The sequence below is a fragment of the Paramisgurnus dabryanus genome, chromosome 1 (genome assembly GCF_030506205.2).
Source record: "Paramisgurnus dabryanus chromosome 1, PD_genome_1.1, whole genome shotgun sequence".
Taxonomy (NCBI): domain Eukaryota; kingdom Metazoa; phylum Chordata; class Actinopteri; order Cypriniformes; family Cobitidae; genus Paramisgurnus; species Paramisgurnus dabryanus.
The window spans coordinates 26,291,849-26,315,602 of NC_133337.1; the positions used below are offsets into that span (position 1 = coordinate 26,291,849).

The window sequence follows — 23,754 nt, forward strand, 5'->3', positions numbered from 1 at the left end:
ATAATGCGTTAAATCATTTATAAGATACTTTTTCAAGTTACTGTTGTATAGATCACTGATTCCATTCCGGTGGCTAAATAGTGCTCTCATTAGCTCCTCCCCTCCCCTACGCGTCGGGTGGTTCTTCGCCTCTACGTCGTGCATTAAAACCCTTTAGCTAGCCATGGATTATCCCTTACGTAAACCTTGAAATAAGCATACGTCAAAACCAAAATACAAGCAAGCAACATTAACTTAAACATACCCAATAAAAAAGTACATACTTATATCACAATGAAAAATAAATTAAAACAATAACAGGTAACAAGACGTTAAAATATACCTTGTTCTACATTTAAACCAGGATCTATGTCTTTGTAAGTCGTAAACTTACGAGGCCACAACCATGTGCATCTGGGTCTCGTTTCATTCTGAATTGTTTAGCGCGTACTCACGGTATATTCGCTTATGACAATACATTTCAAAATAAAAGCCTTTCCGCTACCATGACAGAAATTCAAATACTACATCAAAAACCTAAATTATACACAAACTACTCAAATCCTTTACAAGGGGTTATTGGTGTGTTGTTATATTTGCGCTGCCTACTGCTGTGACATCTTATGTGAGAGCATCGTTGTACATTCCCATACATTCATTTATTTCCCAGTCTGCCACAAAAATAAAACTGACCAACACAAATACATGTGTGCACATCGCGTTTATCACTACCTCTGTCTCACATGACAGTTTCTGTTCCGCTGAGCCTTATTTAAGTTGCATTTAAGTATATATGCAGACGTGCGCATCGCGAATCTGCCGCCACAAACTGCAAGTCTGGAAAAAATGGTATAGTGTTCCTGATTCTCAACCTGTCCAACAACAGGTTTACTCGAGATAGCGCAAGCTAGCACTAAGGTAAAGCTCATCTTTTACATTATAGCGATGCCGCTGGTAGTGACAATTCTCTCAGACCAATCAGTGATCTACAGTGTTTTCATGTCACGTTTTGTTATCAGCTCAGTCGCTTGGAACCCCAACCGATTTGGTACTAAAAAAAGTATGGGGTACTACATACTACACCCAGTGAAAAAGCTCACAATAATAAGCTGACCTAAACTAAACCGTGGGGTACTATACAATGGAAAAGCACCAAAAGGCTCTAAAGTTTCACAAATACAAACTGGTGCATTGGTGTCCCCAAGCTATTTCTTGATTCAGAACAGTGGTCACCCACTTTTTAAAGCCCACAATCGTTGACCATGGCCTTGATGAAGAAAAGATCTACCCAACAAGAAGTTAAGAAAAAATACAGCCCAGACTGTGCTTAAGGCCTTTTATTTGAACTAACTGTATCTAAATTACATCAAGTGCTTTGGTCCCAAAACAAGCAAACTTTGTAATACAGTAAAGATTCATTCACACTGAACTCAGTATGCGTTTTATTATATTTGTCGATCCTGCTACCTGAATAGCTTATCCTAAACCCACACCTAATTGTAAACCCAACCATAATGGGGAAGAAAGGGTATCAATTTTTGCAGAACAACAACGGCAGTAAGCAAATCATAAGAGGTGCTATTGTTAAGGGATAAATTCACTTTCACAAAAAAATTTACTCAACCTCATGTAATCCAATACGTTTATGTTTTTCTTTTTTTAAGTCGAGAAGAAAATAAATTTTGCCAGGATTTTTTTCTCCATATAATGGACTTCAACACATTACAGTTCCAATGCAGTTTCAAAGGGCTCTAAATGATCCCAACAGAGGCATAAGGGTCTTATCTAGCCAAACCATAAAAGTACTTTTAAACTACAACTTCTCATCTTGCACTAGCTTACAGTATGGTGCACCAGTGTGCAAGTGTGTAGAAAGGAGCGTTCAGACGTTGTTGTATGTGAAATTATACTAATGTCTTTGTGTCAGTTTATTACTTAAAATGGTCTGCAAGTGTGTGTTTCACATTATGTGGTGATTACGTTATACGCGAGGTCGCACTGGCGCATCACAGGGAAGAAGTTGTGGCTTAAAAGTAATTTTTTTGTAGAAATTGCAGATGGTTTTGCTAGATAAGACCCTTATGTCTCGGTTGGGATCATTTAGAGTCCTTTGAAGCTGCATTGAAACTGTAAACTGTTAAGGTCCACTAAAGTCCTGGAGGAAAATGCTGGATATTTTCCTTAAAAAACTTTCTTTTCACTGAAGAAATACAGACATAAACATCTCGGATAAAATGGGAGTAAGTAAATTATCAGAATTTTTATGAAAGTGAAGTAATCCTTTAACTTTTATGTTTATCCACTGAAGCTTTTGCTGTTACCACATTTTCCATTAGTTTCTATATTAGATTTACATATTTGTGAACAAGCAGTGACATCACACAGTCATACAGGTTTGTGATAACTGCTTTATATATGCTATATACTATGCTGTGCATTTTGCTGATGAGTCACTGTCACTAAATATTCCGTTGATAACAGTCAGGACTCTTGGGATGTGGGATTAACCGATAAACTATTGTGTGTGCGATTATACAAACTATGCATTCAGAAATCTCTAAACACATTTTATTGTATAGAACAGAATGAAGATGATCGTTTGGGTCTGCTGTTGATTTGTTCCATCTGCTGTCTATGCTGCTGCCTCAACACCTCCATGTTCTGCTCATTTCTTCGCCGCTGATCTTCTATCATCTGCGCATATCTTCTTGAGGTTCCCTCCTCTGCCTCCGCATTCTTCCTCTTTAACTCGTCTATCTCCCAAGCCATCCTATTTGCTTTCTTCTGAAAGCCTTTCTCCATCAAGACGGCCTTTTCCCTTAGCTTGCTCTCCATCGCACGCTCCGTCTCCTGTTTTTGAAGAAACATCTCATCTTCCATCATCTGTATGACCTGTCTCATTCTCTCTTCATTATTCTGTTGTTCAATTTCCATCTTCTCCTCCAGATGACGTTGCTTCTCTTCCTGGGCCTTAATTTCTTGTTCCAGAAGGACTGCCCTCTCTCTCTCCTCTGGTCAAACAAAAAGAAGTAGTAGAAACAGGTGAATAAAATAAATAAAAAATAGGTGATTTTATAAAGAGAGAAAATTAGGCTGCTCCTATTCACGTCCTATTTATCTTTAGTGCATACTGTGTATAGTCTGTTACAAACACAAAGCTGTTACCACAAATCCTTCTTTCATTTTCAGTTAGTTTATTATCAGCCTGCAGGATGGATGTTGTAATGGTCGCCTTTTCCTGTAAAAACTTCTCCAACACCTCAGCACTCTATATAGACACAAGGAAAGAGTTAACATATGATGTTAAACACATGGGTGTGGGAAGCAAAAAAATGTGGGTGTGTCCCCACATATTTTAGTAATATGATCTATTTAATTAATTAATTAATTAATTAATTGTTTATTTTTGCATTGACAGTAAAATGTTTTTTTTTTTATTGCGCCCTGTGAACCTGGTGAGATTTGTAATCCGGTTGCCATAAGTGCATTTTAAAAGAAAGAAAGAGCATATTATGGTCGTTTTTTCCAGAAGAGACGCTACTGTAAGAAAAGTTGATTAAACAGTTCGGTTTAAAGGTGATTTCATTTCGCATAAGCCAACGGGTTTCCTTTATTCATATTTTCCAAGAGAAAGATTTGTAAAAAATTTGTGCCTCAGATCTGCCTCATTTTTCAAAATATCTTTTGTGTGTTCAGCCGAATAAAGTAATTTATTTAAGTATTTAAGTAACAACTTGAGGATAAGTCAATGATGACAGAATTTTCATTTTTTTGTGAAATAATATCAATTGATGATGACACCATAACTATGGCAATGCTATATTTTAACAATGAATAGAATTGTAAATTATTGTCATAATTCATAATGTTAAATGTTAACACCAAATAATGTAACATTAATGACCTTGACTTCTTTATTGGCCTGTGTGTTGTACTGAATCACAATGTCCTCCAGGTCCCGACAGAAGAGATCATAACCTCCTGGTCTTGCATAGTATCCTCCAGTGAATCTTTCAGTCATTTGTTCAGAGAGACATGATATAATACATTCACATTTTCCCTCAGAAGCTGTCTCATTGTCCAAGAGATATCTATCAAACTCATGATTGATGGCTTCCTGAAATAGTGCACAGAAAAAAACAAGGTACATATCACGCTCACTGTGAAGTTTCTACAGTTCATTAGCAGATGCTTTTATCCAAAGCACCTTACATTGCATTTTGGTTCGTTTAAACTGGTGCGGACCAAAGCAATCGTGTGGTGTGAAAAGGAACCAAAATTGCTAAAAAGCTACAATGTATCATTTTTCATTTTTTGTCCTGACCAAAGGCAACCCAGTCTCATGAAAAAACGTACCCTGACTACGTTGGTCCAATTTGCAAAACGTAGAGGGGTTACAATAATGGCCCTAGAATTGTATGACTGTTACATTTTTTTTCGCCTATTCTTTTAATGGCCCTTGAATTGTATGACTGTTACGTTTTTCTTTCGTCCAAGTCACGTGACTTTCAAGCTACCGGCCGTGAGAACAAAAAACATGGCGGACATTTCTCTCATTTTTAGGAGAAAAATCTATATTGTGAGTTAGTTTCTGCATAAAAATAAGTTTTGATTACATTTCTAGCGAGAAATATATATTTTATTTTCATAATATGCACTCAGTGAATTTACATAATCACTCGCTTGCTCGATGTTACGCAGATTTTTCAGATCTCGCCAGAATAATGTAAAACTGATACGTTTAGGTTGCTATGGTCGCTGCCAGGGCTCGTCACATGACGTCTTCTACAGACTATAATAAATAAGAATAAATAGGAAGAGGCAACAATAAATGATCTATGCCAGCGCAAGTCAATATTTATCTGGCCAGTCAACTGGTTTTTAATTTAAAAAATCCCTCGCAGTCTGAACTGCAACAGCACGGTCTGCGGTGAGTTAAACAACGTTCAACTGCAGGATCAATAGCATTCAGCGGTGAGTTTAACAACCCTCAAATGCGGTTAAAACAACATTCAGAGGGAAGCTTTATTTAAACCGCGTTCAACTGCAGATAAAACAACATTCAGAGGTGACTTTAACAACGCTCCACGGCGCGTGGGAGTAGCATTTTAAGCGTTTTCTGATCATGTAGGTAAGTGCTTTGATTAACTTTAGACGTGATGCATGCTGGGTGGCAAATATTTTTTATCAAAGGCTCGTTGATGGTAATAAATATACATATAAATATACATTTTACTATAATACGATTGTTTTCGATTAATTAATGGGTTGTTTAATTATTAATTTGTTTATTTTAAATCCTGTAATTTAACAACTCTGACGTCATCGAATGCGACGATGCCAAGGTCCATTGCGATTTCCACTCGGTAAGTTGATGGAGATAATTCTTACATTTACACAGCAAAGAAATGTTTAATCGTGACAATAAGTTGTGTTTGGAACATTCTAATGTAACGTTATAAGGTAGCAGTCTTAGGATGGTAAATTATATAAGTCATTAAACAAATAACTTTGTTGCACCACATATGCATAGGCTAATAGCAAAAGTAGCTAATTAAACTATTTTTTTGTCGCAAATAAGTTGATAATGCAAGATACAGGGAAATGCAAGATTTTCAGTAGCGATATGTTACCTATATTACACTAACTCGCAACAATTAAGCCTCTTTTAGCCAACATGATCAGATGAAGAACAGTGTTGCCAGATTGGTTTGTTTTCCAGCCCAGTAATTACTTAATAATCCACACAAAATTATACAATGAACTCCCAGAAAATGATCTATAATAAACAATACAACTTAACTCATAACAGCACCATTATTGTGGCTCATCATGTTTTAATATGAAGTAATTAAAGCCAATTTCAGCCAACACGATCAGTATAAATTATAAACATTTAACTGTACAAAATCAATATCACATAGATTTGAGCTTAAATTTGTGTGTGTGTGCATACATATATGTGTGTGTTTATATATAGGTGTGTTATTTATTTCTTTTCTGTTTAGGTCCTTCAACTCTTTATACCCCCATCACAAACACACACACACACACACACACACACACTCACACACACTTTCTTGGTAATCTGTAAGAAGAGGAGGCAGCAGCACCAGAGAAGACACCTGAGCCGAGGGTGCATTGGAGACAAAGAGACACTGATGTAAATATTGTCTATGCAAGGCCAAGGTCATGCAGGAATCAACCAAAGAAAGGTCAGTATTGTTTATATTTTAAAATATATTTTTAGGATCTACATTGTTTAGGACTTACAGGTGTATAAAATTAATGGATACTACTTTGTAAGGGGGGGAAAAATATATCCCCCATCCATCCGTTTGGCCCAATGGCGAAGTCCAAACCGCATGGGAAGGATTGATAGCGCGTTCGGTCTTTTCCGGAGCTTTGCAGATGACGTTTTGGCGTTACGTAATTTGGGTATATTTATCTCTAATCTGACTCCAAAGACAAAGATTTAGTTTATATTATATTACAAATTTGATTGATTATTACTTTTAAAGCTTACAGAATTTAGATGGATGTTTGTTTATTTATTCTGATAAAGCTCTGGTATTACACTCGTTCATTCGGTTCTCACAGTCGCACATGATCCTAGTACGGGCCTCATAATTAATATACTGGTCAACGGTCGTAAGCGAATCAGTGTTGGTCGCTGCCAGAGGTTGGACTATACGCTTAAGCGGCCGCTTTCTGCGTGCTCAACTTTAAACATACTTTATTTAGTCCCCTTAGAGGTGACACTTAATTATTACAATTATTATTTCTAATCAAGATTAATGAATAGAATAACATTGAAATAAACAGAGGTTGAGGCTGACCCTATTTAGAGTAATCAGAAATGTTACTCTAAACGGAAACACAGCCTCCACGCTTCTAAGTACACTTAAACTAACGCCAATTGCTATTCGTATCTCACAAATCCTCAGCTGATGTATTATTCACTATCTAACTGGGTTTGGGCCGATCCTAGCCTGATTTCAGTCCTTACGGTAACTACGGATACAACGATATTACTTGCAGTGTCAACATTTACCGAGCAACACAGAATAAATCAAACTTAACAATTTATTAACCAGGTAGGTAAAACATAATTCAGAAGCCAATTTACATTCCAATTCGAATACGAAAATCAAACGAAAACCCATTGCATACCTGGTAATGAGATGAAGATCTGGTTACAGATTCCTCAAAGTAAAATAACAATACATGATGCTGTGCAAGGACAGCATCATGGGGGTGCATTTCTCGATATTGAAAGTCCCGCCTAAATCTTCTACACATCTCCTTAAATAACCAGAGAACAAAGCATATAGGAATTTGGTAATGATTGGTTGTTGTAAAAACTAAGGGCTGTCCTTAATCTGTATACCAGTGTTCTTCACTCCCAATCCTGGAGAGCCGGTGTCCTGCAGAGTTTAGCTCCAACCTTAATCAAACACACCTACCTGTGATCTTCTAGTGATCATGAAGACATTGATTAGCTTGCTCAGGTGTGTTTGATTAAGGTTGGAGCTAAACTCTGCAGGACACCGGCTCTCCAGGGCTGGGAGTGAAGAACACTGCTGTATACAGTGGGTGATTGGTTTATGCTTATAAAGGGAGGTGTCTATCAACATTGAATGAAGTTTCACATATACTTTAACATTGAATTCTGTTGTTATAAGAGTGAGACCATTGTAACCACTTGCAATGAGACATTCCAATAGAAAACAAATAAGATACAGATTTTAGATTCTTTGTGCATGTAGCATTTCATTTACAGTTTGCTTTTAGAGAAAAGAATACAAATGTATGACACCCTAAAGGTGTGTCTTTGAAACCCAAATGTGTCTCAGTGGGAAGTCCACTGTGAATCGTGGAGAGAGGCTTTTCCCGCGCACTCACTTTGCCCCCATGCAGTGTCCTTTGGGGAGGTGCTATCTTATTTAGGAAATTATCTTACAACTTCTAAGGCTAATGTCAATGGCCAATCAGTTTGTTTCTTTATAATCTGTTTTATTAAAGCATTCTTATTTGCTGTCATCATCTGCATGACATAGATAACCATCCAGTAACTGGACTGTTAACATTAGGGTTTGGGAAATTAAAGTGTCGTAGTTTTTCTCTTTAGCTATAATGTTTTTTGTGTAAGGTTGCTGTTAATGCATAAACAATACCTGCAGAATTATAAAGCTTAAAGTTCAATGCCAAGCGATATGTTTCCTTTACCAGGATTCCCCTTTCAAAACAGGAAAAATGGGACCTTTAAACAGAGAGCTTGCACCACCATTTCAAACTGGTAACCAGACTGTGCCACTAGCCTTGGGACAAGTTGGAATTTTGTATATATGTATATTATATATAAATGTTGCTTTGTGTTGTTTTTATCCTCTAAAGCTGATCACATTCAGAACACTGATCCTCCCAATGCTCCTGACACTCATTGTGAGGTGGCCTTTGCTCCAGAGACTGTTGGTGTGTACATCAATGTGTTTAAATTACAGTATATAACAGTAGGTTATAATGTAAATACATCGTTTATTTTCTTAAATTTGATAGAATACCGGACCTTTTACACTCAAAGCCATTCCATGAAGTACAATAAATGCTGTAAATGTATATTCATAAAGGGAAATATAAAAGTATTGTTTTTGTATACTCCATACTATTTTTTACAGAGTGCATTCACTGAACGATTTCTCAGGTGACGAGGCACCACCTCCTGGAACCCCAAGAGATCTTCTTCTGGCTTCCTCAAACTGGAGAACACGTCAAAGTCTCTTCAGAGAGGTGGAGGGGAGAGAGAGCCCATCTGGTGAACACGGCTGTTGCACAAGAAAATGTGGATGCACACATCTGCCTAAGTAAGTAGTTAAGCTACAGTAATAAGCTTTACTATTTCAATTATACCTTTTTGTCTCTTATTTCTGTTTGATGATGGATACTCCTTGTCAGCCACCATTATTCAATTACAATCTTATATTATTCAGTCAAATCAAACAATCTTAATTGTCCTGCACTGTATGATGTTTTTCAGTGCGGCTTGTACCCGTGGAAATGTCTGACAAAATCTGTGGTTGTTCACCAGAGTGAAGAACTTTGTTTTGTTCTGTTATAGTAGAATCTTAAAAATCTTTACATACTTGATTTCCAATAATTTAGCGTTGATACAACATTTAAGTATGAAAAGTAGAAAGAAATGTATAAATTGTACAAAGAAATCAAACACTAATGAATCTAATTAAGGTTTATTTTACAGGGAATGTGCAGTGGGAGACTTAAACAGAAGTGGGTACTGGCCTGCAACCCTTCAATTCACCACAATTTATGCCATAGATATCTTGTTTTCATTTCAAGAAATGAAGATGGCGGCACCAGGACTGTCCTGTCAAGCATTTTTTAAGAATGCTGGATCAGCGAACTGTCTGCTTTGGTCGTGTGAGTATTTATCCTACAGTATTGATAATATATTTGAATTGTGGGTTGAAAGCTGCTTGGTGCTAATGTATTTGTTGCACATTATTAGCTGTTGTTTTCCTTATTTTTAATAGACTGGCAAGATCTCAGCAGACAGTTTTCAGAAAAGTTTTTTGAGTGGGAGGCTGTGCGATTCAAGGTGGACAATATATGCAAGGAAGAGCCTTTCATCTGCCCTGCATGCACCCCAGAGATGCTTGCAGTTTCAGTAGATGGAAACCGCAAGCATTATCATTTCAAGAATACTGCTAGGTACTCCAAACTTTGTTTCACAGTGTTTGTATTAAAAAGAAAATGGTAACACTTTTAGTGCTGCCTCACGATTAGTCGTGACTAATCATTTGCAGAATAAAAGTTTGTTTACATGATATTATGTGGGTGTACTGTGTATAATAATAATAATAAACAAACACGTATATAATTTAGAAACATTTGCATGTGTATATGTTTATATTTATGTTTATATTTATATATATATATATATATATATATATATATATATATATAATTCTTATATTTTTTCTTAAAATTATACATGTATGTGTGTGTATTTATATATACATAATTATTATACACAGTACACACACTTTTATTCTGCAAAGCAGCACTAAACGCTTTACAATAATGTATTAGTAAACGCATTAACTAACTTGAACAAACAATTAACAATATCGTTTTCCAACATGTTTTAATTCTTGTTAATGTTATTTTATGTCATTACAGTAATTAATGTTAGCTCATGGTGTATGACTTAAAATTTACAACATTTGATTTTATAAATGTATTTGTAAATGCAGAAATTAACATGAACTAAAATTAATTAATGCTGTAGAAATATTGTTTATTGTTAGTTCATGTTAGCTAATGCATTAACTAATTGTTAACAAATACAACCTTACTGTAAAGTGTTATCTAGAAACTTAAATCTTGTGCATCAAGTAAACCTACACAATAAGTTATCATAAATTGTTTTGCCCCACTTTTAGATCTGAGGAACCGGCCATCTTTGAAGGTGTCTTTATAGCCAAGGATAAAGATGTTACCAGATTTCTGGACTACATTCACAACACAACCACAACGAAAAGCTTGCCAGAAAACAGGATGTAACCTGTAAATATTGGCCTTCAATAGTTGTGAAAAGCTGTCCAGAGCTCCAGCACCTCTTAAAGGAACACGCCGACTTCTTGGGACTTTAGAGAGTTAGATAACCCCCAGAGTTAGATAAGTCCATACATACCTTTTTATTCTCTGTGCATGCCATAACTCTGTCTGACACACCCACTGCTAGCCTAGCTTAGCACAAAGACTGGAAGTAAATAGCTCCAGCTAGCATACTGCTCCCAATAAGTGACAAAATAACGCCACCAATTTCTTATTTATATGTTGTGATTTGTATCGTCACCTCGTGTACAAATAACAAGGGCATATGAGACATAATCATCTTTTAATCGTATATATACTGTGAACTATATTCTCAGAAGGCAAAGCACTGCTACTTGGGCAGAGTGATTAGCTAACTCTCTGCTCCTCACCATTTTCAGGTGCTGCGAGGAAATTATTCCGCCCAAGTAGCAGTGCATATATACATATACATATACATATACATATACATATACATATACATACACACATACACATACACACATACACATATACATAAACTATACAAATTGAGAGCACTATGCTAGCTGGAGCCATTTACTTCCAGTCTTTGTGCTAAGCTAGGCTAGCGGTGGGTGCGTCAGACAAAGTTACGGCACGCACAGAGATGAAAAAGGTTTATATGGATTTATCTAACTCTGGGGATACAGTGAATAAGCTAAAGTCACAAAAAGTTGTCGTGTTCCTTTAACATGAACCCATTCCTTTCAGTTTTTCATGCCAAAGCCCATAATTTTAAATGTGAGGTATGGAAAAGTTGCTATGTGATAGAAAATAAAGTGAACATCTATATATTTTTTTCTTTAACTAGGTGAAATGGAGTGAGGCAAATGCAGGATGTTGCTGTATTAACACTAGGAGAGGAGGTGGGACAGTGCAGTACCTTCCTCTCTAGGATTGCAGTGACTACAAAACAATTGTGAAAAGCAGGTAAGACAACTGCACTAGTTATATAATCATATAATAAATATGTTGATATCTGACACATTTTCTGTGTTCGCAGGACGCGCAGACAATCTGCCTCTCATGGCCATGCGCTGGAATCAGCAAAAGTTTAACAATTTAGCCATCTTAATTACTCGTCGATATCAGAAGGTAATGAAATCAGTAGAATTTGTTTTAGATGTTTTGAAATGTGTCTGAGCAATGTTTGAAGCAGTGCATTAAACAACATTTGTTTTTTGTTTCTTGCTATCTGTGATTGTTTGTCATTGTAGACCAAAAAGCTCTGGAAAGCCAGTTAGAAAACCTAGAGTCCATGAAAGCCCAATTGGCAGTGACAGAAAGCTAATTGGAAGGCTAGGTCAGTGATATAAAGGAATGGGCAGATTGTGATAAAAATTATAATTTGTTATATTATGAATGCATTTGACAAATTTTATGAAAAAGGACACAATTTCCAAAATGCTTCAAATATTAGTCTGTATCCCCATACAAGTTCAGAGATTATTTGAAGGTTGACTTTTAATACATATGACTTAAGACATTTTTCATTATTGCATTCCAGACTCTGTACATCTAAGTCAGTTTGGAGACTTCAGGAGGAGCAGAAGATGCTTGTTGCAGAGATGGACCATCATTGGAAATCTCTAAGCTTGTGCTGATGCCATCAGAGAGCTGTCCTGCTTGTTTTCTAATGAGACAATGAAAAGTATGTATTTGTAATATATGGCATAATGGCAATGTATATTTTTATTTTGTTTTTAGTAAGAGTATAACCTATTAACTTAAATCTGCTAAAGTGCACATTCACATAACTACATATAGGACAGCCGTGTGGTCCGTCGGATTGTCACCACATCCTACAGACTTTTTGTGCAGCCACCAATCAAAATTTGCCAGACTATGACTCTTCTGACCAGCAAACATTTTGTTGACATATAGGGGCTGCTCTAATAAATATACTGTCTGTTTATTAAGTTTCTAATTAAAGTTATTGTGTTCCTCTTTTAAGATTCACCATGTGGCCTAAGTGAAGAGGGTCTAAAAGGTCTGCTGAGCACCATTCTCAGAGAGCAACATAAAATCAGAAAAATTTGCAAGCAATAGACTGTTACCTACAAGTTTTGTCTGGAGCAGAGAACATCAACTTCTTGTACAGTGCTTTACCTGATGAGTACGACAGTGACTTTGACATTTCTGATGATGGTCTGTAATCCACAAGACTGTCACCTTCCATCATTCTGGACAAAGACTTCTAACTGTCAATATAAAGCATTTAATAAAATCTACTTTTCATAACCTTATGTAGCCTCTTTATTCACATAATACACATACTGTATACATGTACAATATGCTTCTACAACTACTCAGTGGTGGAAATAAAGTGAATAATTAAAGTAGGGGTGAGCGGGGCACAAATAAACATGGGGTTGATTGTAAAACGGTTACATATTTTTTTATACAGGGCCAAGCAATCTGTGCTTTTGGTCTTTTTTCTGACTGTCAGAAGATGAATTTGTGTAATGTGTTTTGGTTAAGATATTGAACAGAGAGTGTTTTAGAGGCATGGAAGTAAATTTCTTTGTCTAATGTTTTTTTCTATTTTTGAGTTGGGTGTGTAAGTCACCAAATCCAACCTTGCATTATTTTGATCACTGTCTTGTTACCTTAAACATAACAGGTTTTTGAAACATGTCAGCATATAGCTGATAGCTGGGATTGAAATCATTTTTACACAGCGGGGTTAGTTGTAACACAGTCGGGTAGACAATGATAGTAAAATGAAAACACTGTAAATACTAAAATGATAACTGTTAATACAATATCAGGGAAAATAAATCACAATTATGATTTTTTTTTGTCTTAATTGTGCGGCCCTATAAAAATCTATATGCATTGATGCATAATGCAAGGATGTTAGATGAAGGATGGATAGACCAGTGGTTCTCAAACTTTTTCAGTGTGCGGCCCCCTTTGTGTACAGTGCATTCTTTTGCGGCCCCCCGGAATTTTTTTATGACAAAAACAGTTCTAAAATGTAATATTTTTATTAAACAAAACATATTAAATAATACCTAGTTGTGCTGTTGGTTAGTTGGCTTATTATTTTTTAGGTTTAATTACACAGAATTAATGATAAATGAATGTATTTTATAAAATGTCATAAAACTGGGCCCCCCCTGGCACCATCTCCCGGCCCCCAGTTTAAGAACCACTGGGATAGACATTCACACATTCATCTATTATAGGCAGATATATGAACATCCACCTTTATTATATAGACTGAATTGAACTGAATTATTTGTCTTTTAACCAAATTTTCAAACCCTCTTTTTGTTACAATGAACCCCACCTATGAGGTAAGTTGTAATGTTTGCACTCCAGTAACTTTCGGTGTAATTGTACAATAACGGTGGGTCACACAAAGAAACTATAAGTGTTCATTTGTAGCAGAGAGGTGTGTGTTGATTGTGTAAAAAAAAGTATTACTCTATCTTAAATATCTTTTGAATGATAGAGCCAAAGTCAAAGTGCACAACTCCAACAAACATCCACTGTATTGTAGTAGAGATTTGAGGTATTTCTTCTCATCCGACCTTCTATTTTTATTCCATTGCCATTTAGATAGAAAAAAATGAACTAATATTGTTATAGGCAAAACGTCTCAGAATAAACTATTTGATTGGCAACTAATATTTACACAACCTCAGCTAATCACCTCAACTACACCAACAAATAATCTTGTATGAGTAATAATAATCAAAGAATGATTGACAGGGAGAAATGGGATGTTTGAACATCAGCTGGTGGCTGAGAATAAAATATTCTTTAGTTGAACTGTAGTGTGCTGTATAAAAATTTAATCCTGAAAATCATTATGATACAGAGTCATTATTTTCAAAAATATAATTTTTTTGTGTAATTTATTAAAAGTATCTTAGTCACATTATGTTATGACATTTGTGACAATAATGCTCTATTATTGTCTTTTATATTGGGATTGTTTGCATTGCATGATTTTTATGACTCGCCTGACTTATCTGTTGAATTTGTTACTGTATTTCTGTATTCTGATTTTCTCATAATATCAACAAAACCTAACACAATGAATTTGGAAAAGGTTGGAAATAAGAATATTGTTCAGATAAAAATGTCACTCAGCACAGATTGTTATCCATGATGAAGAGGGTACATCTGTGTAGGTTTTACTGTCCTCCCTCTCCCAGGGCCCAGTAACAGCCCATGGAAATGCAAAAATAATGCACATTTCAAATGGCTTTAAACCAAAGTCTGATTAGTTTATTAAAGAGAAAATTGTTAGGACAACTATTTATGATATGATATGTTTACTAAATAATGTTGGACAGAGATTTGTGACATGCATGGAAAGCTGTTAAAAAGCATTATAAAAAGTAATCACAATAAAATACAACATTTCATTCTAACTCTTAAATATGTTATAGAGGTTTGTACAATGAACATATTTACATGCCATTTTGTTCATTAAAGATTGTATTTTTTTAATTCCATTACTAAACGTTTTTAAACTACATTGCCCATAAGCCATTGTCATTCTATCGATGGGACGGGAAAACATGGCGTTGTAAATTGTAGTTCATTGAAGAGTGTAGTTATACCATAGGGTTAGCATCTCGATAATCGGGTAATTTCTTTTAACATGGCAATACCTTACAAGAACTGACAGTATTACTAACGTCATAACAACAGCAAAACATAGTTTGCAAAACGGATCACTTATTATTTTTGAATTAAAGTTAGTCCAACCAAAGCTTAACGCCAAGGAAACGTCACACGTCTATAAATGGTAATCACGTGCACGTTCTTCCTGAATGTAAATTATCAGCAACGCTGTAAATCGCTGTAGGTACGATTATAATGTTTATTACACACGCAGAAACACACACTTAAATGAAACAGGAAAAAAGGTTTTCTCAGTTATCTAAGCAAATACCTATTGGTTTCAATAGTATAAACCTGAAGGTTACTAATATTATATACTTGTTCCAAATGTATAGCCTACTGTATGTGAAATAAATAATAGGCTACAATATTTCAAAATGTTTCATTTTTGCTTGCAAAATAAAATAAAGTTATTGCAGCATGCAGGCTGCTACCAAAAAATATATTTTAGGTCCTTTAAAGAAATATACAAAAATAAAATATATTTGAATTACTGTTTTAAATTTAGAATGACTAAATTTTTATTGTTTTACTCTGAATAAATGTAAGTAAATTACAATTGGTTAATAACAATTATAAATGTCAAAGTAACTCTTATTTAATATTGTAATTGAACATTTCAATCAGGACTACAAAATTTAAGTGAGATTTAAGTAGCTTTGGGAGAATTTTTGGTACTTATTCATGGCTGGCATACCTCACAAATAGTTAAAGTAGACTTACCTAAACTGTACTACCCATGCTGTGCTTCAAAAATCTTTAATTAAAATGCCTTTGGGAATACAATTTTGACAAACAAATCTTTACCTTATGATCTTGCATGGGACACTTCTTGTCTGCTGTTTAGTTCATGACAAATACAGAGTTTTTAAAAAGACAAAATTCAAGAAAAAAAAAACTAAAAGAGACTGGGTACTGTGCAAAAACTTTAATAAAGAACAGCAAGCAAAGACACTCAAAATTAAACAGTTGAAGGGTGCTTGATAATGTAAAGGTGTAGGCTGTCATGCTGAAAACTGGTTGGGATGTGGGGACTTGTGTTGGAATTTGCTGGCAGGCTCCTATGTGTCATCCCAGGTTTTTCCACTGTAATATAAGTGCAGATAATGTCATTAGAACACATAGTACAAATGTGAGGTACTTGTACTTAGCTGGCATATTTTCTCAACATTTTCTGGTGACTGTAGTTAAAATAGTACTTTAAAATAAATATCCATACAGTTCCTGTATATTGAAAGCCATCCCTGCTGAAAAAAAACAGCATACACCAGCATAATTCCCATGCATACACCAGCATAATTCCCATGGTCACCAGCAAACCAGCACCAAAACACAACTTTCCCATCTGGCTTGTGTGCTGGTTTTTCCAGAAGGGATGTACCTTCAAATTTAGTGATTTCAAAATGTATTTATTAAAATGAATTATTAAGTTGTCATTAGTGAGTTAAGGATATTCTCCTATTTGTTAAGGTAACTAAGCTATTTTATATAAGCGGAATAAGTTAAACAATTTCTGCATGTTTTCATGTGTTCCAGATCTGGCACGTTAGATAAGGATAGTGTCTGCATCACTTCCACTCATCATTGCTCTCCTCTTCCTCACATTTATTATTACAGTAATACTGCAAGACACTACTAGACCAAATTCCAGCATCATCCTAACATGATGCATTCTGACAAAACAGAGGTATTAATTATTGGTAAAACAAAATCCCAAAATAAGATGAAATGTTATTAATTTGACTCTTAATGGATGTATTGTTACAATATGTAATATACAACTGTTTTATTAAATCACATTTCCAGCATAAGTAAAACCAGATCTCCTATCAGAAATAGTACTAAATTATCACATGCTTAGTGTTTCAGATGCTAACATTTTTATTTGTTTGTGCATAAATCACTCCTACTATTGTAATACAAGTTAACAAGCTGAATAACTTTTCATAAATGGAAACTAAACCTTAAAGCAACAAACAAAAATCCCTGATATTCCATGATTGACTATTAATGTCTGTAAAAGACCTTTAAAATTCCATGATATTCCAGAAATTCCATGCTCTGTGGGAACCCTGACTGTATCCACTTCACAAAATTCCAGGATGTTAATAGATTATTCTACATACAGATAAGATAGATCATCTCCCATTCCAGATTCAGGATCACCCTCTGTTTAAATCCAGACTAACTCTTTAAATACTATTTATTTTTGCTGTCAGGATCAACATGTCCAGGGAACTTTATCTAACAGACATCACTCCCTACACTGTATTGGTTATGGAATGGACTATTTGCATTTCAATAGAATAAACATAATAAGGTAATAAAACATGACTTACCACACAGAGCACGTAACCAGTGAACTTTCAATTCGGCTTTCCTCTACACAAACACACACACAGACACACGCACGCACACACACACACACACACAGACAAAACACAATTAATAATTATTTACCTGTTGAAGCAATTACTGGATATTATCTTTGAAAGGTCAGAATCAGTCACTAAGACAAGCACTCATCTTAGTAAATAACATTTTACCTCATTTATCTGTTCCTCAGTTATTTTATCGAAAAGGAAACCTTCTGCCATCTACATTTTCAGCAACCTGAAATGATGAAAAGACAAAAAGTTTATTAAGCCATGAATGCCATGCTTTGTAGGTGAATCACATGAGTCCATATTTATGTGAAGTGATATGCAGTCCTTTCCATTAGTGTCAAACAAATTTGTGCTTGTTTTTGTCAATCAACCAAAATGATATTACGCAGTGCCCGAAAAAAGTCCCCTGCTATTGAAAGATACTAAGGGGACTATTTTCGGGCACTGCGTTATATCATTATGCCTTCTGCAGCCATGTTACGACAGCAAAGTCCTTGATTATTACGACAGAATAAGAGTATAGTTCCTAGAAATATCAGCTGAGAAAATCACAACTTTTAATTTTCCGTCTGTCTTAGTACACGATGTAACTACAGAAGAGTCAAGTTTTAAATAGGAAAAATATCGAAACTCTTTGGTTATTTTTTGGCGTGATGGTAATGGCCTAATCAGATTCAATGTATTATGCTAAGCTATGCTAAAAAAGGTAGTGCCAGACGCGGAGATCAGCTGAATGGATTCTAAAACGGTAAAACTTACTGCTGGAAAATTAGCAAAAAAAAGTGAAGTGTCCATTTAAGTCAGGAATTTACATTGACCACAGTCCTTGGACATTGGGCTCTAAAACACTGTGAACTGGCTAACAAATACCTGGTTAGCTAAATGAATTTAATTAACATGAAGACATATTTGACTAGGAGCAAATTGTGGAGTAAGATGTGGAGTCCTTTATTCTGTTCTTCACCAGTGGCCACTTCTGAGATTTAGAACTGGAAGAGACAGATGCAAATTGAAGAGAGACAAGTGTGGTATAGTGGGAAGAGGTAGATTTCTTTATCTTCCTCTTCCTCTGTGGCAAAAACTTAGAGCATGGCAGTGGAGGTGGGGAAAAAAAGTGGAGAGAAAATTGTTGTAAAAGCAGTAGAGGTAGTAGGAGCAAGAGAGGTTGGAGAGAGTCTAGAAGACAGAAGAACAAGATTTAGTACAAATATTGCCTCAGACTTCTTGGTGAGGTTCTCCGGCCATTTCACAGCAGGGCTCTCAGGCCGCTCCATGGCAAGGCTCTCAGGCTGCTGTCCTGTGGAGGTTGCTATAATACAAGTTTACTTTCATCATAAAATCTGTACATATCAACAAAGGAATATACATGTATTTTAAATCCTAAATCTCTAAACATAAACATTACTCTGACCTTTTGTCAAGATAAAGCCCTCCGCATCTCCTCCAAAAAATTGTAGTGACAGGAGTGGGGTGCCAATGGGTAATAATATATGCAACCCACTTATTCGAAGCCTCTTTATCCTGTTTCCCAATAAATAAAATTGGCTTGGCTCGCACCTGAAATGAACAAGTAAATGAGGTGTTACCATAAAAGATTAAAAGAAATATTAGTCTTGAACTGTATCCACCTTATTTTTGAATGTGGACGTAAGTGATTTGACGTATTTCCCTTCTTTGTGCAAGACCTCCGTTTCAATAACCAGCCGGTAGAAAACAGTATCGTGGAAGCACACATAAAACATGATTTTAACAGTAATTGTAAATATTAACTACACCTGCCATGTATGAACCAGTGTGAGGATTAAAGTGTTTTGATATATCATATGAAGATATATTCAGTGATTTTGTGTTGTTAATCGGGGGTGACGTGTCTTCAGTGGGCAACTATAAAAGCACAGGGACATACCAGTATCTTTACAATGGGAAAGTCAGTCGAGAGTTTGTACATGGAATATATCAAGAAGACTTTGTGTTTTAAACTTTTTCAGGCAATGGTCTAAATTGTCCCTCTGGTGTGATTTTTTTTAAATAACAATTTTTAATAAAAAATTCAATTTTAGTTTTTATGGCGATACATCATGCTTCATGTGGTCTGACAGTCAGCAGTATCTTTCTCATACAACACATTGTAAGTTATTTTATCAAACCATAATAAACATATTAAACTATTTTTTATATTGTTTTCGTTTTATGAAAATATGATTACATTGTTTCTTACGCACTAGATGGTACCAAGGAGGTAAGATGAGAGATATGAGTTGGAATTATTTGCTTATTTTAAAATTATTTGCTTTTTAATTTAAAACATAACAAAAGAACGGACAAACACAATTAGAACTGTTATGAACATTAAAGCTCCCGTTCTTTCTGTGTTTTTAAAGCTTTGATTGTGTTTATAGTGCGCAATATAACGTGTTCATGTTTCACGTTCAAAAAAACGCTGTATTTTTCACATAATTTACTTATCTCTATAGCGCTGTTTTCACTGTCCTAAAAATGGGCTGAAGTCTTCCTTGTTATGTGAAGTACCTCCTTCAGAAATAAGTAACGAGTTCTGATTGTGTAGTTTGTTTAGTGTATTGTGATTCAATAGCAGATTAGCTTGCCGTTAGCTTAGCTGGCCACTGATGTATTCCTGTGGGCGGAGTTTAGTCAAAAAACTGTTCTAGTGACATCATTAAAGCAGAAAGTAGAGGGCTGAAGTCCAAACCGGCCGTTCGCTGTAGGCTTTGAAAGGCGAATTCTGTTAAAGAAAATAAATCGACTGGCAGTGAACTTTCAGCTTTATCATTTTACAGGTATTATTTATGCTATGAAAGCAACATTACACACTAACTAGGGTTTAAAAATGGGATCAGAAAGAACGTGACCTTGTGAACGTGAAGCAGTTTATGTCATATATATTCTGTACTGTAATCACATTTTTGTAATAATATATAGCAGAATAAATAAAACAGCTAAATTGGCATATTTTTATGAGCATAATATTATTTGTTTATAAACAATTATCGTATTTATTGTTTACTGGCAGTTTCTATGAAAGGTTTTACTGGATGGATGTGTGGATACAGATCATACGACCAGCATTTGCTTTTAAGGACAGATTTCCCCCAGTGTGTGTGTGTGTGTGTGTGTGTGCTGTAGGAGATAAAGAGCATTACATTTTCACCAGTATTCTCCATCAGTCTTGTCAGGCAGAATGTTTTCCACCCATTTAGTTGGTTCTGGGTTGTACTATGTGTATTAAAATGGGCTTGGGCAGGTGAAATTTTGCTATTTTAAGGGAAAGTACAGAAATGGAAAATAATTTTACATTCGCAGTGTCTATCGTAGGCTCCTATATAATATCTGAAAGAGCACTTAAATGATTTATTATTTCATATTAAAACATGACAAGCCACAAAAGTAGTGCTGGTATGAATTAAGTTGTATTGTTTATTATAGATCATTCTGGGAGTTTATTGTATAATTTTGTGTGGATTTTAAGTAATTACTGGGCTGGAAAACAAACCAATCTGGCAACACTGTTCTTCATCTGATCATGTTGGCTAAAAGAGGCTTAATTGTTGCGAGCTAGTGTAATATAGGTAACATATCGCTACTGAAAATCTTGCATTTCCCTGTATCTTGCATTATCAACTTATTTGCGACAAAAAATAGTTTAATTAGCTACTTTTGCTATTAGCCTATGCATATGTGGTGCAACAAAGTTATTTGTTTAATGACTTATATAATTTACCATCCTAAGACTGCTACCTTATAACGTTACATTAGAATGTTCCAAACACAACTTATTGTCACGATTAAACATTTCTTTGCTGTGTAAATGTAAGAATTATCTCCATCAACTTACCGAGTGGAAATCGCAATGGACCTTGGCATCGTCGCATTCGATGACGTCAGAGTTGTTAAATTACAGGATTTAAAATAAACAAATTAATAATTAAACAACCCATTAATTAATCGAAAACAATCGTATTATAGTAAAATGTATATTTATATGTATATTTATTACCATCAACGAGCCTTTGATAAAAAATATTTGCCACCCAGCATGCATCACGTCTAAAGTTAATCAAAGCACTTACCTACATGATCAGAAAACGCTTAAAATGCTACTCCCACGCGCCGTGGAGCGTTGTTAAAGTCACCTCTGAATGTTGTTTTATCTGCAGTTGAACGCGGTTTAAATAAAGCTTCCCTCTGAATGTTGTTTTAACCGCATTTGAGGGTTGTTAAACTCACCGCTGAATGCTATTGATCCTGCAGTTGAACGTTGTTTAACTCACCGCAGACCGTGCTGTTGCAGTTCAGACTGCGAGGGATTTTTTAAATTAAAAACCAGTTGACTGGCCAGATAAATATTGACTTGCGCTGGCATAGATCATTTATTGTTGCCTCTTCCTATTTATTCTTATTTATTATAGTCTGTAGAAGACGTCATGTGACGAGCCCTGGCAGCGACCATAGCAACCTAAACGTATCAGTTTTACATTATTCTGGCGAGATCTGAAAAATCTGCGTAACATCGAGCAAGCGAGTGATTATGTAAATTCACTGAGTGCATATTATGAAAATAAAATATATATTTCTCGCTAGAAATGTAATCAAAACTTATTTTTATGCAGAAACTAACTCACAATATAGATTTTTCTCCTAAAAATGAGAGAAATGTCCGCCATGTTTTTTGTTCTCACGACACCTGTAGCTTGACAGTCACGTGACTTGGACGAAAGAAAAACGTAACAGTCATACAATTCAAGGGCCATTAAAAGAATAGGCGAAAAAAAATGTAACAGTCATACAATTCTAGGGCCATTATTGTAACCCCTCTACGTTTTGCAAATTGGACCAACGTAGTCAGGGTACGTTTTTTCATGAGACTGGGTTGCCAAAGGAACCGAACTACAGATGTGAAAGCACCCTAAGTGCTCTTCCGCCATAGGATGTAGTTCTCATTTTTATCCACTTAAAAAAAATCACATTTTATTTTGTGATCAGTGTTTGCATTTCATCAGCTCATTTCCATTTAAAAAGACACTTTTGCTCACATTTACAGGGGTGGTTTCCCAGACCGGGATTATCTTAAGCCAGGACTAGGTCTACTTGTGTGAAGTTTGAGGGAAAACGAAGGGCACTGATGTATTTTAAGATATGTCAGTGCAAGTTGTTTTCAGTTTGGACAGCTCTTACATTTATTTTAGTCTAGGACTAGTCTAATCCCTGTCCGGGAAACCAAAAGTTTTGGCAAATGTCCCCTTTAAAATTAGCCAGTGATCAAGACAGATTATATGCTGACAATTAAAAGGGGTGAAAAGCGTCAGAACTCATGCTGTGTGATTATTTTGAATTGGGTGACAATGAAAGCTCTTCTGAGCAAAACTATCGTAATCGAATATCAATATCAGCACAGAAATTTGTCAAAATACATTTCAGCCCTTGGAAATAGGTCTGCACAAAAATGGTGGCAATACCTAAATGTTTCACATAGTCCTCACATACACATTCATACACGTCTTTTTATAAACTGGGTTTTTCCGTCCATCATTAAAGCAGCAATTATGAAAATTGTGTTAAGTGTCCAAATTTAAATGGACCTAGCGTTATATCACACACTAAAATAAAGGCAAACTAAGGAAAGCATAATAGGTGCTCCTTAAAAAAACGTTTTTGTAAGAACTGGTTCAAAAGAACAATGTGTTTTAATGAACTGGACATCACTAATGATAAGTCCCACCTACCTCTAAAGATGTCAAGTACTTCCCATTATTGTCCCTGAAGCAGCGTTTCATGAAGGTTTGTGTAGCCATGAGATTAAAACACTGATGTTCAGCATTGATTTCATTCAGTTCCAGAGGATAAGAGTTCCTCAGCTTCTCCATTCCACTCTTGTAGACCTCAAGTCCCTCCTGCAATGCACCCTCATTCTCAATCATGGCCACAGCGATCACAGCGTTCTCCAGACATGGCACAGCCCCACTAGAGATGGTGTCCACGTATGTTTTCGCAAGATGACCCAAAACTTTTGGGAACAAGTAAAGTACAGCATTATGTCATGATGACAAAGACAGGAAACATTGCTCAATATATACAAAGACAGGAAACA

General features: G+C 35.5%; 1 protein-coding gene across 1 annotated transcript in view; it reads right to left on the bottom strand.

Moving 5' to 3' along the window:
- Positions 1–2,167: 2,167 nt before the first annotated feature.
- The window catches only part of LOC135779230 (guanylate-binding protein 4-like), a 34,706-nt gene continuing 13,119 nt past the window's right edge, over positions 2,168–23,754 (bottom strand). Inside the window, exons 7-10 of the mRNA XM_065289963.2 lie at positions 23,390–23,670; positions 3,884–4,096; positions 3,145–3,247; positions 2,168–2,990 (exon numbers count right to left, since the gene is read on the bottom strand). Coding sequence (XP_065146035.1) covers positions 2,548–2,990; positions 3,145–3,247; positions 3,884–4,096; positions 23,390–23,670 — 1,040 coding nt within the window. The 3' untranslated portion in view covers positions 2,168–2,547. The remainder of the gene's footprint in view (positions 2,991–3,144; positions 3,248–3,883; positions 4,097–23,389; positions 23,671–23,754) is intronic.